Below are 15,696 nucleotides of genomic sequence, written 5' to 3' on the forward strand. Positions count from 1 at the left end.
GTAAAGGCAGCTTGTCCCACACCCTGACTTCTAACCCCTGGAAAGAGACAGCGTGGTTTGCATCAGCCTGCTCCATCGCAGTTCACTTACAAATGTGGAGTAGATTTGATCTACTTTATTGTATTTACAAATCCATAGGTAAATCTTTTCTCCTTATGTCAAAAATCTGAAGAAATGACAAGAGCTAATAAAAAATCGACTAATGAGATCAAACAGTGTTTATCAGAGAGGGAAGGATCAACTCCCTGACTTTCCAGGCCAAACTCCTGTGCCCACATGCAACCTAGGGAGGCAGTTAAATGAAGCAGGGATGCACTCAGTAGAGGACACTTTGCCATTACAGGCCAGCTCCTAAGGGGCACCTTTCTTTTGAGCCAAATTCGGTTCTTAGGACTCAAGAACTCAACTCCCATTGACTGCAGCAGGAATTGTCCTCTGCTTCCCGCACCTGGGAACATGCCAGTGAGAAGAAAAGGCCGGCCTTAACTTTGATTATCCCAGTTTATAAGCACTCTGGAGCTGTGACTATTGGTAGCACAGTGGTGCAGAGCTGCTGCTGCAAAGTTCCCGTGCAAGAGCTCTCGCCCTGCAAGCACGCGGTGGTCCTCACCCCAATACACTCAGCACGACACCCCCACCTGGCTCTTCCCCTGCCTTCTCCCAAGCAGAAATGCGTGGTTCACACTCAATTTGTTGAGAACATGCTGGATACTCTATTCTTTCTATAAGGAAGTGCTACTCCAATAGAGGTAAAGGGAATAAGGGATTTTATGTCAGTTTTTAGGAAGCCAAAAGACTGGAGCCTGTGTTGCACCAAAAAAAGAGAGCAGCTTTTTTTTTACCAAGTAAAAACACATTTTCTTCAGCTGGAAGAAAAAAAAACAGGCATTTGATGTCTCTTGTGCAGGCTGGCCCAGGTAGTTTCTCTTTTCACAAACCAAGATTTGAGCCAAGCTGTTCCAAATGACCCTGCAGAGAATGCAAAGCCATCAGAGCCGGACTGTGCGGCTGCCCCAGACAGACCGAGCTCAGACACACCTGGGGAAACCCAGGGCAGCCCTCCGGTGTGCCACGGGGATCCAGGCTCAGCTTGGTAACATCAGCTCAGCCTCACGGTTTTTCCACCAACATTCAGACAGATACCCCCAGTCGGTGCGTTCTCACAGACTGAAAGAGGAGAGAAACAACCATGAGATTTCTGTGACCTCAGCAGCACGCAACCAGTGGGGTTCCCCCCACTCAGCCACGCAGTACCCGATGGGCCCGAGTGCCAGCCTTGCTACAGGGAGCGGCAGAAGTCAAGGGAACATCGGTGCATGGGTTTTGCACCTTTCTCCGGCTCATCACCCCACTGAATTTGCTCAACTTCACAGACGTCTGCTAAGTCTGCTTTTTTTTTCGCTTGAGCTATGCACTTCCCACCCAGCCCTCACAGCCCTGAGTCCATCCCTCTTGTGGTCAGTCGGCACAGAGGGAGCTGCAGCCCTGCAGCTGGAAAATACCCCCTGCTCCTGCACCAAGCCTGAAGCCAGCCCCTGCAGAGCTGCAGTCAGCTTTGTACAGCACTCTGTCCAGCATTAAACATTCATGCTGCTTATACAGCGAACAGAAAAACATGGACTGTGACGGGCCCTCATGAAAGCTTAACCACGGCGTGACAGTGGGAGATGACAGCGAGCCCCAGGGGGTGTCAGGCAAATGGGATTCGGGTGCTGGCATGGGTCTGGGGGGAGCTGCTCCCTGAGCAGTCCCAGCACCCACATCCCTTGGCATCACCTGGAGCACAGGTGGCAGCAGATGGGTGACCATGAGGCTGAGCGCACCATGCCACAGACAGAGCTAGAGGAGATCACCAGCAGAATTTCAGATCTAAACAAATGGAGAGAAATTTTTAGTTTCCATGGGTAAGTTTTTTCTTCTGCTTCATTATTGCATTTTTAATTGCAGGTGTTTTTTTAATACAATTTTTTTCAGTTATGTTTTATTACAATACCTATGTGACCATGGAAAAAGGTCTTCAAGTACCCAGTAATGCAAGTACTACAGCTTTTACCCTTCCTTTCCCTTTGCAGTTCTTTCCTGTCTAGTCTCCTGTTTCTTCATATGTTAGCAATGCCTCTGCTGTGTTGGTTGTTGTTTTTTTTTAATTTGTCTTTCATTTTCCCTTTTCAGCCTGGAAATCAGCAATACAACACATCAGGTAACTGTTTCTCTCAAAGGTCACATTTTGTATTTGTCTAGTGGTTTTTGCAACCGTTCCACCAGATTAGCATACTGAGGAAAGCACACATCTATGTATGTAGCACAGCAGAGCATTTTTATGGAGATTTCTTCTGCTCCTCCTTTAAGAAACATGTTTTCTTTAAATAATATAAAGGAGTGTCTTGCTGATCTAAATCAAAGTGACAAGAGTAGTCCAACATGAATTAACCTTTCGTTTAAAAGTAATGGTTTTCATGGTTGGTTTTAGAACACAGGAAGAAAGGATAACAAATTAAGATCTCTAGAATATAAATATTTGGAAAGCCTGCTGTGTCTTTAGGTTGAAAAGGGTGATGTTTGTTCCCTGTAGTTCAGACAAACACAACATTACTTTATACTCCAATCATTAGCTTGTAGGGACGTATTTGTAACGTTTGAGAAAAGCTGGAACTCAAACACACCAGCTGCCTCCCCTGCTGCTCTGTGAGCTCACCCCGGGCTGTTGTGCCCACCCCTCTGGGAATACGAGGCAGCGGGTAACTTTGGGTGCCTCGCAGCCATGGGATGATGGCCTGTCTGCTCCTCTCTCTGTGCAGCGAGGCCAGGGCAGCGATGGCGATGGCCCACCTGCAGCTGGGAAGCATCACCCCCCCTCCACCGTGCCCAAGCCCTTCCTGCTGTCTCCAGACACAGGTGGCCAGCCCATCTCCTTGGAAATGGCAACGGTGAGCATGCCTGCTGAATTAAGCATGAGCTGTAATTTAATCTCATTGAAAGAAAGAGACTCGAATGTCACCTGGCGTTCTGGGAGGCCCGTGGGCTGCAGGCTGCAGTTAGCCGTAACAGAAGTACATAACCGTAATGATTTATTTACGAGACTTTTAAAGAACACTGCTGCAACACAACCTTAAAACTAATATACAATAATTCTCATTAGGTAACAGGTCAAATGACAAAGTGCAATGTTTCCCTGCTCTTTGGTGCTTTCCTAGTGAATAGCCCCAGAACAGGAGGCAGAAGGCCATGAGGTCAGTAACGTATTTCTACTCTCACCCAAATATCTGGTGTTGACAGCACTCACGAGGGTGCCCACTGCCCCTGCTCATGGGAAGAGCCTTCACCAGAAGCTCGGGGGGGTTCTGTGGGTGATGGCAGAATGGGCTATAGTGCCAGCTTTACTGCCCGTAACCCCCCCCACCAAACTAGTCCCCTGTCACTTGGGCACAAACTTCATGAGAAGCTCAAGGGCATAATACCAGAGGTGAAAGCCTGGCCAGGGCTGCATTACTGGATGCACATTGAAAAAATCTCCAGCCCTGAAGAGATTTAGATACACAACCGTGCTTACTGTCAGCTTCATGTGAATCCACTCCTCCAGTTCACAACCCACTCGCACAAATCACCCAGATCAGCAGCAAGTAATTTTCAATGGGAAGAGCCATGATGTATGTTTGGTTTCCTTTGCTCAGCTAATACATCATTCACAAAAATTAAAATTAATTGGAAAACATGTTCCAGGTGGGCCCTCACTGTGTCCACAGACTGGCAGTGCTGCCAGGAGGCAAGCTCACCCCTCCAGACACCCGCACCCTGGCAGGTCCCTCGCAGCACGCAGCACAGGAGAGGGAGGGGGCAGCCAGGGCCAGCACCCCCTGGCCATGGGGCAGTGTGCTTGTGTTAAAAGTCACCATAAATGAAACTCAGCGGCACAGCGACAGCAGGCAGAGCTATTTTAGGTAGGAGCCACATGTTTTTTTGAACTTTCTCTTTTAATTCAGCTGCCAACCCAAAAGCTGGCTGTGCGTGCCAAGACAGGTACTAGACACAGGACACGCTCCACAATGGCCACATGGGCCCTCCGAGGTGGGGGCCACAGATGAACCCTGCTCTGCTCCCCACCAGCACTGCAATGCTGCTGTGCCGCTGCTGTACAGGGGGCTTGCACGGGCAAACACAGGTGTTTAGCTCTGTCCTCAGAGGCCCTGCTGATGACGATGGGCACCTTGACCAGGTCTTCCACCAAGAGATGTGGTGTTTCTGAAGGTAAACTATTTACACACTGCAACTGTACTTCACAGGGGTGGCTGAATGCTGAGTCAAGCACACTGTATTAACCACAAACATCATCTTTGCTTTGAAATTACGGGGCCTGATTCTCAGGAGACAATTTTACACCACTCTGGCTGCAAGCACACATGCTGAACCTGTATCCTGAGGGCCTTCTGACATTAAACATCCTTCACAACACTAGGATGTGAAGGGAACGGAACCCAGCGCATCCTTCTCCTCCTCGACAGGGGCTGAGAAAGCTGCTATTTGGAAACCTGTTCCACCTCTTCAGCTGTGAATGGGAAAAAGCGTACTTCAGGTTTCACGAGCCGTACTCTGACCTGGCCTATGCTTTGGAAGCAGAGAAGGTAAATGTTTCTGTGCAACAACTGGCACTGTCTCCCCAATGTCTCTGGGGAGTCACCTTTGGGAGCTGGAAGCCAGCACTGGGTGCCTCAGCAGTGCACATGCCTGCTGTCTGTGCTCTACACGCCTGCACCCCACATTTGCACCTCACCACTGTGCACCCCTGCACCCCATGCCTGTACCCTATGCTCTGCATGCCTGCATTCCATACTTACACCTTGCGCTCTGCACACACTTGCACCTCACACTCTGCATGCCTGCACACCGCACTGCGTGCTGCCCAGCTGAGCTTTCTCCATAGGACAGGTGCTATGGGCTTCCAACCGCAGTCACACTCCACAGCTGTCCTGAGCAAAGCTCCACCTGCCATTGCAGTGGAGGTGCTGAAATGTGTCTGGAAGTGGGATGAGCTGTCCTGATCCAGCAGCACGCTGCAGCCACAAACTTTAAATACCATGGTACTAAAAGTTTCCAAAGCAAAGGCTCAAGAGAGAAGCAGCAGGCTGTTGTAAGTGGGCACAAATAAGCAGTACTTGCCTGTTTCTATTTTGGCAATTAGTTGCCTATTTCCTGCTGACCCACCTGGAAATCAAATAAGTGAATTTACTGACATCTTCATTTACTGAATAAGGGAGATTCTCTTCTTCCTTATTTACCATCATTACACTGCCCCCAAAAAAGCAGAAGACTAAGATACACACTTAAAATTGCAAATTTTAAGGAGATTAAAATGGTTTTTACAAATGCAGGTGAAACACTCTGAGTTGAGAGGCTCTGTGACTGCAGAGAGAACAACAGCCCTGACAGGTTCAGCCAGCACAGCAAGGAGCAGGCATGGTCACCCTTGTGCATGGCCTCACATCAGCCCCATGCTGCCTTGAGACTCTGGTCCATTTGCTGCGACGCTGGAGGAGAGAAACAAACCATGGCACTTCTTGGCATACACGGTACCTGGAGTACAAAGCCCTTCCCTGCAGCTGCAGCACTGCAAGGGACAGACCCCTGCCCAGGACCTCCCCTCCCCATGAGCACTCAGCCAGGGCCACGCTGGAGCCTTTTCCTGCATAAAGCCTTCTTGGTTTTAGGCACATATGATATTTTTCAATTTACTTTTCCATTTCTCTCAGGAGTTGTAAACATGGCTTCCGAATTCCCATGTCAGCTGACACTGACAGTGGGATGGCTCACGCTGGCCAGGGGCTGCTATGATTTACAGGAGACTGACACAGCACGTGCTAGTTCAGGCACTGGGGAATGTTGTCTTTTCTGTTTCTAGTGGGGACCAAGAGCCATTCTGATGGCTGTACAAGCACACATCATCAAGTACCTGCTCTTTGTAAGAAACACGGAATATACTCATCTGGAAAGGTAAGTAGCTGAGCCTTCTTCCCATGGGACATACGGAAACGATTTCCTTGCATTATCTGGACTAAGACAGACTAGTGCCAGGCTCTAGGTTTAACCAAACTAGACCCAAGTTCAGGTTCACAGCTACAGGTGAGGATTTGCATGCAGCAGAAAAGCCTTGTCTGACACCCAGGCAACACTTTCTCCCACGAAAACGTTCAATTTGTAAAAGTAGTGATTGCTCTTTCATCCCGCTCCCTGGTGCCACCGCCTCTGTCTCCCGCACCGCAGGCTTTGCAGGATAAACCGGCGGGAGCAAGGGGAGGCGCTGGCTGCAGCCCTGGCAGACACCCTGTGGGCAGCAGGAGAAGGTGGGAGAGCCGTGATCTGCCTCGTCACTGCAGCCATCCACGTAATGCCAAGCAGAGGCTACAAAGCCGACAACTTCACAGAAAGAGTGAGTACAAAAATGCCTTCTGCAAACAGGATTTTCTTTAAAGACATTTGGCCTGAAATTCTTAAAGACGAGAAACGTAAAATCTTATAAACCTGTTCCCTAATTTACAGGGCATCGCAAACTGTGAGCACTTTAGAGCCACGTCCCAGCGGCAGCCTGTAAAACACTCCTGCCTCCTCACAGAGGCCTTAGGGCAGTCCAGAGGCTGCCGTTCCCTTTCGTTAAAGGCTGGTCTTCCTTCTCCCACAAAAAGCAGAAACCAGCTAACGTAAAGGAGTTCCTCTAACTCTTCATATAGAGAGCTGAACTGCTCAGTTTAGGAAGGGGCATTACTGCATTATTCTATCACTTGTCTAAAGGGAACACTGGATTAAAAAGCTCAACTTTTTGATATAATTGATGTTTCCTTTACAAAATCTTCCCCTACACTTGTGCCTGACAGATCCAGCTGTTTGAGTTCTCTGAGAAAGCAGCAGCTCAGGAGTTCATTTTTGACCATATAAACTGTGTAAGTATGGGGTATCTGCTTTATTCTGAGTTACCGTGTTGCTTGCTTACGTCTTATTTCCCATTCGAAAGCGGACCTTAAGGAGCTCATTCGTTATCACCTTCAGCAGGACATTCAGACTGTTAATGTACAGTTAGTTCATGGATTATGTTCAGCCTTTCCTATGGGAAGTGATCGTGCTCCCACTAAAATCCCCAGGACTTTGTACATTACTCAAATATGAGATACAGTTCCTTGCAATTTCAGCAAAAATCTGGGAAAAAAGTGTACAAAACCAGTTCAGCCAATAACTGGAAGTTTCTTCTTCCCCCCCCCATCCCCCCCTTTTTTTTTTAACCTGAACCTATTCAACAAAATTAGTTGCAAAACCTTCCTGGAATAACACATTATTAATTTGGCTCAACATACTCACTTAAGGTTGTATTAAAGCAGAGGAATTGTTTTAATTAAACAACATATACCTGCCATAATTACTCCCCTGTGATTACCTGTTTCTTTTTCCAGTTCAAAGATGAAGGAAGTCACGGAGTAATCCTATTTTTATACAGTTTACTCTTCTCTAGGACACTTGAAAGGTATTATTTCATTTCTAAATCATTTTCCTCTGGTTTAGTTAAATCTTCTGAAATGGTATTTTCCTTGTTTTACTTTAAATGTCTATTCTTAGTCGAATGTGGAGAAGCAACTGTCCAAGAGGCAGACACAGACCCGCTGGCCAGACCCGTGTTTCACAGATACGGATCTGCCTGCACAGGCAGGAGAAGGCAGGAGGGGCAGCAGAGAGAAGAGAAACCCTTTGCACACACAGCAAAAATAATGCACTGTATAACACCAGGAGTTATCTCACCTGTAGTCACTGTTACAGTCAATTACACTTAAACAGGAAAATCACAAGAAGTTTATTTGAACACAGAACTCTGCCAGTGTTACTATGCTGGCAGAGGTCACTGAGAAGTCTTCCTAAATCCGATGTAATTAGATTTGGGTAAAGATGCTTTAGAAAGGTACAGAGGCATATTTATACCAATATAAAACATGCTTCATACCAATGTGACACTATGATAGCTATTTAACAAAAAATTGCACTGCTACTTCAAATAGTTGTGTCCAGGCTACACCAGAGTGTACGTGAGGCTGTTCAACAGTAACTGCAGCGAGGGAAATCTCGTGGGGTTGCATCTGACTCTAAATTAGAATTTTAGGAATGGATCTGAAGTGCAAGAGCCCCAGCTGAGCATAAAACTGCTGTGCCAGGACAGCACTGCTGTGCCAGGAGCAAACAGAATGAATGAGTCTATGCAATTTCTTCCTGTTGCCTGTTAATCAGACAATGATGTACAGCAGTCCCCTCCGGCACTGATTTGGCGCTACTGTAATACTCCGTGCTTGGTTGTACAGGGTCCAAGAAGATCTAGACTGCACAGCAACTCCTCTCTTAAAATTCGGTTTTGGAAACATCACCTGTACACAGGTAAAATTAGCCTCATTTCTCAAATTCTCACTTTGTATTATTCCCACGTTTGATTTAGGAAAAAATTCTCACTTGTTAATCCAATATAAAAAAAAAGCATAAAGCCGCAGAAAAATACTTTGCAACTTTTCATCATGACTGTCCATTTAAAAAACAGATGATGATGATAATAGTAACAACAATAGTAAAGCCACAGGTAGTCTGGCGCTCCTCTCTGCTCATGACAGCACTGGGGGCAGGACACCAGCTGCTGTTCTGCAAAGGACTTTTGCTCTGCTGCCTGATGGTGTGACCGGGGCCGTTTCCCTGCAGGCCATGCTCAGTCTGCTCCTAACAGGCCGAGCCAGCCCACACAAGCTCAACGACAGCCGGGGGCCAGGGCCCAGCAGTGAGGGCACGGAGACACAGTGGCGGAGGGGCCCGGTGGGCTACCTGCACTGGGACAGGGCACAGGCACAGCGGCAGGTGAGCGCTGGCGCAGCCCCGCAGCCGGGGTGTACCTGGGGTCCGTGCACCAGACACTGAGGCTTCAGGGCCAACAGCTGTGCCCAGCGCCGGGCTGTCCCCCTCTCCCAGGTGTGCCCCAGGCTGAGGACACCCCGGCTGCCCATCTGGCTGTGCAGCGTCAGCGGGAGGTACAGCGTTCTCTTTGGCACCGACAGCCAGCTCCTCTCCGACTGGAAAATGGAGAGAGTCTTCCACCTGTACTTCTACAGCGGGCAGCAGGAGCAGAGAAAAACAGCCCGTCTAACCATAGGTACGCTCCACGCTTACCGGGGCAGGAGGGGAGGTGTGGCTGTCACGCACAGATGGTGCACAGCACTGCCGTGTGTATAGCGGGTGAGTCTACTTACACATACAATTCAATGCTCTGTATTTAATATATTAATACTTACACACACTGTATCTAACATTAACCTTTCATGGAATTTGAGGATCCTACTCCAAACAACAGCGTAAAAAGACACGAATAAAAACCTGGCTTTGAAAGGACCATGACCACTTTGGAAGGAGTAATGCTCTCCAGCAGGTAGCACATTGCTGGGACAACCTACAGGAGTATTTTCTATAGAAGTAGTAACTCCTGAGTCCCTGCGTAAACTCCGGTTTGCCAACACCCCCCCAAGCCCACAGCTGTTTCCTGGGCATGGTGGGTGCTCAGCGCTGGCGCAGCCACGGCCGAGCTGTTCTCCAGTGCTGGAAGGTGGAGCAGGGCTCTGGTGGGCAGGTGCCCAGTGGGCTGCCAGCAGGATAGAGCCTATCGCACCCACAGAGCATGCAGCAGGGCGGCACCGGGCTCACCTCTCTGGGCACAGAGCCCGTGACCTCGTCCCAGCATGGGGACAGGCAGGACTTTGCCATTTTTTCCCCTATTCCCAGATGTGGCCAAGGAGTTTTTATTGGAGAAATGACTTTTTCCAGATAAAAGATGCAACTGCCACTTTGGTGTTACAGACTCAATAGGGATATATTGTTTAAAACAGTGTTTCATTTCCCATTGCTATTAAGCCCCCTTCAGACCAATACAAATGCCCTGCTGACTAAGCATCCTAGAACAACTAGTTGGGAGAAGGGAAACCTACAAACACACACTCCTCTCATGCGACAAATCCCAGGAGAGAATGTTCCTGTAAGTGCAAAGTTTAAATACAAATGGAAGCAGAATCTTTGCTTCACGATTAGTTCAACGTTTTGAATAAACCTATTTCTAATGCAGCGATGCTGGCATGCAGGGTGGGTTAACAGCCTGCTTTCAGCATCCAAGTTAAACTTCAGTTTATATTTTCCTGCGCAGCAGCCAGGTGCCGCTGTGACTCTCATGTTCCCCCTCAAGTTTTAAATCCGCACCAAAAGTGAACTGCTCCTTGTAGCATCAAATGGGCTGCAAACCAGGCTGCTTGCTTAGGATGCAAGTTTCTTGTTTCTCCGTGCCACTGTGCCCCATTTACCTTCGCTTTCTGAATGCCCAGTCCCTTTTCCTCGCTCTCTTTTCACTATGGCATTTAAAGTAACATAAGAAACTTGAAATCACTACATTAAAGGCTAAATTTGCAGGAAAGAAGGGCGAGTCGAGATTCACGGTCATGATAGGCAGCACGGCCACAGATAAGGATGTGTGCAGCTGTTCAGAAAACAATATGCAAATGTACCCTGCAGGGAGTCGAGAGCTGCATTTATAGCACCTGAATTTCCCAAGTTGGGGGCCTGCACAGCACAGGGGGCAGCACCCACTGGCCCAGGGCGGCCAAGTTGGGGCAGGGCAGGTGCCACACGTGCAGCAATCCAGCCACTTCTGCCTTTTTTTTTGGGGGGGGTGGGGGGGTGTTAAGACTTTTTTTTAAACTGCATTTCCTTTCCAGACACTCATTCACATCACTGGGAAAAGGACCAAAGCGAAGACCCAAGCAGCCCAGGGAAGAGGCGTCCGTCCGTGGAGATGGCAATCAGGACCAAGTGGGCAGGCGCAACAGTCAACTGGAATGGGACAGACCCCTTCTTTTGAGGAGTCAAATGGGACAGATCCCTCGTTCTGAGGAGTGCCAGCATCTCCCACTTGCTGCCAATTCCACCAAACACTGTGGTCTGGAGGAGACAAAAGGCTTTCACCAATAAAACAGCCTTTGGTGCCCTGAGTGGATACGCTGTTCAGCAAGGCATTACACCTGCTGCAAAAGCCCATGACAGTGAAGAACAGTCACAAGTGACACTGCCTCACGGCATACACTTCCCAGGTGGTAGGATGCAAGTTCTGTTTCCCACAGCAGCTGGCAGAAAAAGGAAAGAGGGTGGCAATTTGCTTTCCTCGTGCGCCCAGGTGACCTCTGAATTGAACAGAAATTCCAGAAGGGGGGCAATGACAAGTGCAGACCCCACATTAGCTTGCTAACCAGCAGGGTCCTCACCCTGGCTGGGTGAATCTCAGGTTGGTTACAACCACTTCTTTTTTATTATTTTTGTAAAATTCAAACCGTTTAAACTTCTGGATCACTTGCAGAAAGGTTATTGTTCTCAGTACAGTTGTCACTAGCAACACACATTTTGGTATGAGTAATAGGTCTTTTTTGGGTGACGTCTATAAAAAAGAAGTGGAAAGTGATTAACGTGAGCAAGGAGCGATGCGCACTGCCCGCGCTCACCAGGCTGCTGGAGGGTGCCAGAACTTAGCCATGCTCAGAGTCAGTAAAACCACTGAATCATAGAATCATTCAGGCTGGAAAAGACCTTCAAGAGCAGAGTCCAACCATTAAACCAGCACAGCCAAGTCCACTGCTAAACTATGTCCCTAAGGGCCACGTCTACATATGTTAAATACCTCCAGGGAGCACCCAAAACCTGGGGGCACTGGCAAGAGGGCAGCCCCCAGCACCAGCCATGGAGCTTCCCGCACAAGCCAGAGCCAGACGGTGCTGGCAGATGACAGGCAGCCTGCCTGCAGGCAGCAGGGCACCCACCCCACCAGAACCCCCTACCAGACTGGGGAGGCCACATTGCCTACCTAACAGCACCTGGGGCTGCCCGCAGGGGCTTCGCATCAGAGCCAGGGTCAAAAGGGTGGAGAAGAGCCCACCCCAAGGCAGGGACCTTGCAACGAGACACTGCAAGACAGCACTGATTTTAACTGGGGAATGCCAGCATGCGCTTATGCAAATAATGAATTAATAAAGAATAAATGAAACTGTGCAATAAATGCTAACAAAGCTCAGTCACTGAGCACAACATGGTATATTGTGAGGCTAGTATGCCATATATACTAAACGGGTTACTACACAGATAAAAAGGTGTGAAGACCAGCCTTCCAGAGCTGTTTTCCACAGTGAGGAGGCAGCACCAGCCCTTCCCCTTGCTCTCAACAAGCCGTGGGCACGGTCAGCACACCCTGCCCTGCCTGCACTAGCTCTCACTGGTGCAGCAGAGAGGGGCCCCAGCACTGCTGAGCCAGTGCCAGCACGTCACCCTGCCATGACTGTGCTGGCAAGGCCAGCCACTGGTGCAGGCTGGGGAACAGGGTGTCAGCAGCAGGGTCCCCCATCCCTTCGGCCGTACCATCACCCCCAGACACCTGTCTCTCACCCCAGCCCCTGCTCAGGCACACCCCACTGCTCCCCATCCTGCTCACAAAACTGGATGAAGCAAACACCCATCTGCTAAAGACAGAAAAAGGAAGAGAAACCATGCTGTATCAGACTGCAGGAACAGACACCCTCACCACCTCCCTCAGGCTTTCATCCTTCTGCCCCCACGTCTTCATGTCTTTTTATAACCTTGCAGCACAGGACTAAATTTAAACTGCTGATTTCCCTCAATGAGAATCAAGTCCTTGCTCATTTCTCTGAGGGGGCATATCACACTTATGGGTGCTTCAAAAATGAGAAGCAATGATGACACAATCTGGCTATTAGTCAAGCTTGTCTGAAAAAAACCCCACCGCTCCAGCACCTCAGAAAGCTCTGTCCTTGTGACAGGGGCAACAGCTACAGTTTTTCACTTCTAGTCTGCAAATTTCTTTGCAGAAGAGAAATAAACCTTGCAAAAAAACCCATGCATCCCACAGATACTCAGGGGTGCTGTCATGCCCTGAAATACAGGAATATTGGGGGGGGGGGGAATCAGGGGCTACCTAGCAAGGAATGTGAGCAACAAATCCAGACGCACGCAAATGAAACTCATGCCATGTTTTGGCACCTTGCACAAGTCAATCTCCAGGACGAAACACGTATCAGAGCCTCTGCCAGCTCATGGACAAGCTGCAGGTTTTTACCTCCAAGGCAGTCACACAAGAATGGAGAAATGGGATCAGCTGCAATGAAAAGGCTGTTGGGGCCACACATCACCTCTGAAGACAAACTTTCCTGGCAGGTAGGAAAGCTGTCAGCTCCTCCCCACACCGATGTGCCAGCATCTGTCAGTCTCGGCTGGGTACTGCCGCTTCCCTCCCATCCACTGCCCTCCTCTTCCCAGCCACATAGCCTCAGAAAGTGGTGGAAACAGCCATAATCTGTGGGGCTCATCTCCCACACAGATCTGGTCACCAATGGGCAATGGGCTCTGAAGCTGCAGAGGAGACAAGCACAGCTCGTTTCTGTATTTACCACCGTTTTACAAATTATCTTTCTATTGCAAATAATTATTCTTATGGCACAGCATGGTAATCCACGGCACCGCAGGGAGCCAGGCTGTGGTTATCTCCAGAGACTGGTGTCTTCTTTAGCAGAGGATCAGTAACCCTGAAGCAAGCCAGTGGCAGCCTCATACCTTTCTGGCACCAGCTCAAAGTCTGACTTGTGCTTTCCCATTTATCCCAAGAAGAAATGGACTCTATTCAGAGTATCTTTAAACCTGACACCAACATTCTAAAATCTATTTTGTACATTATTTGTTTCAGAGGAGTCTTTGGGGCTGCTAGAAAAAAGAAAGAAGAGGGACAGCCACATTCTGACATTTTTAAAAAATATTTTTTTTTACATATATAGCTTAAATAACATAGTTTTAAATTATCCTGTATTATAGAAAGCACAGAAAACCCCACGTTTTATTTGTGTAAACATCCACAGCATTTCAGTCTATTTGTGACAAGGCTCTTATTTTTCCCTCTTCCCTATTCCACAGAACATAAGTAAACCACAAACTAACTAAGAGGTCTTCTCCAAGACCATAGGATTATTCTGGCCTTGTTTTCATGCCAGGCTGTGGGATCATGGGGAAGAGAACTCAGCACTCCAGGATGGAGACTAGAATCTCAGGGCCTATCAGCTTTGATTGCCTCAAAAGACACATGCATATGCCCATGGCAAAGTTTTTCAATAGCTTTTACAAACCAAGTTCTATGTTTTGTTTTGATATAACCTATAGATAAAAAAGGTAAGAGGGAAATTTCTCAGAAATCTTAGTAACTCAGTAGCCTTTTTTAGTCTATATATTGTATGGCCATACAGTTTCTAGAGAAAATGGTACAAACATCTCAATTATACCATGTCTGAATCTATTATTTTTCCCCCAGCAGTTAGTAATTAAAGACTTTGGCTTCCTGTTGTGAATTCAGTTTTAATTGGAAGCATTTTGGTAAGCCCTTTGTGAAGATTTTAAGCACAATTTTATTCCAAGATGCCAAAATACTGTCACTCTTTGATCGTGATTTTAGATATTATTTTTTTTAAACTACTCACTGTAACTCACAAATCTTCCCTTGGTACCATCTGACTTCTAGGGCTCGTGGAAAGACAGCTGTCACAGGCTTCATTCAGTGCAGCACTTGGTTCCTATAAAAATGCACAGGTGCTTATTTCCATTTGTGCTTTCCTGGTGAAGCCCACCCTATGTGATCTTGTTAATTTGTACCTGATAAAGCCCAAGGCCTTTTCAATACACCCCAATGCACAGTGCATTATCAAATGATTTCTCAAAACAGCAAAGGAAAACCACCTATAAAACACTGTTGGGAGAACTGTATACAAAAGGATTTTTTTTCTCATTTCTTGGCATGTGCCATCTTGCAAGGTTTAATGGAATTTTACAAACGTGAGAAAAAAATCAGACTTCAGCTAATAAGGCACCTTCTCTTCAATGAGAGCTGAGTAGAGATAGTGCCTTAACTGAAAATTTTGCAAGGCCTGGAGTCAAGAATGAGTCACAAACTGCACATCCTAAAGGAACGCTGGTAATAACACCGCTTCAGTGAAGTGTTAAAAATGTCCCATGTGGGTATCTTGGAGGAAAGTATTGCTCATTTAAGGACAAGAAGCCTCGGAGCCAAACTGCAAGAACTCTTGGGAAAATAATGTACATGAGAAAAATGTGCCCATTTTGCTGACAGGAAATAATCTTGTATGATCTAGTGTGTTCTGGTTGCCCTGACTGGGTGTGCTGCATGGGGCACCGGGCAGGGCTCTGCACACAACAGGCGAGCACTGCATCTACGCCCAAAGCGCGGAGAGCTGTGACACCGTGGGCGCCGGAGAACACCCAACAAGCAGCCCATACACAGATTATATATAGATATATATGCGCGCCTGTTTAATGGCGACTCCCACCACCTAGAAGCAAACAAGTTTCTTCATTCCTCAATCCTGCTACAGTAGGCAAGAAGGTTGGGAAGATTTCTGTCCTGAGCCATCAGTGGCTTCATTCCTCCAGTGTTCATGCAACAGATCGCAGCTTTTTCCCTACCAAATGTCTTTTCCGTGGGGAACGAAAGTACAGCCCGTCGCCCCTTGCCAGGTCCCCAGGTGTAAAACCAGGACTAAGGAAGTCGCTCATTCCAGGGAACGTTTCCAGCCAGCCCAGGACACCCCGCATTGC

The 15,696-nt window shown here is 47.9% G+C and overlaps 1 protein-coding gene across 1 annotated transcript; it reads left to right on the top strand.

Moving 5' to 3' along the window:
• Positions 1-1,334: 1,334 nt before the first annotated feature.
• Positions 1,335-12,961, top strand: MINDY4B (MINDY family member 4B). The gene is made up of 9 exons (XM_055723871.1): positions 1,335-1,904; positions 2,173-2,200; positions 2,799-2,927; positions 4,500-4,619; positions 5,894-5,985; positions 6,256-6,421; positions 6,864-7,005; positions 8,927-9,157; positions 10,761-12,961. The coding sequence occupies exons 1-9, from the start codon at positions 1,699-1,701 to the stop codon at positions 10,901-10,903; spliced, it is 1,257 nt and encodes a 418-aa protein (XP_055579846.1). The 5' UTR covers positions 1,335-1,698; the 3' UTR covers positions 10,904-12,961.
• Positions 12,962-15,696: the final 2,735 nt, after the last annotated feature.

This window comes from Falco cherrug, chromosome 11 (genome assembly GCF_023634085.1).
Source record: "Falco cherrug isolate bFalChe1 chromosome 11, bFalChe1.pri, whole genome shotgun sequence".
NCBI lineage: Eukaryota > Metazoa > Chordata > Aves > Falconiformes > Falconidae > Falco > Falco cherrug.

Coding starts and splice junctions, on each gene's coding strand:
- MINDY4B (XM_055723871.1), top strand. CDS start 1,699: ATGGGATTCGGGTGCTGGCATGGGTCTGGGGGGAGCTGCTCCCTGAGC. Junction 5,986..6,255: donor GAATATACTCATCTGGAAAG/GTAAGTAGCTGA, acceptor CCCGCACCGCAG/GCTTTGCAGGATAAACCGGC. Junction 7,006..8,926: donor TTTCCCATTCGAAAGCGGAC/CTTAAGGAGCTC, acceptor CCAGACACTGAG/GCTTCAGGGCCAACAGCTGT.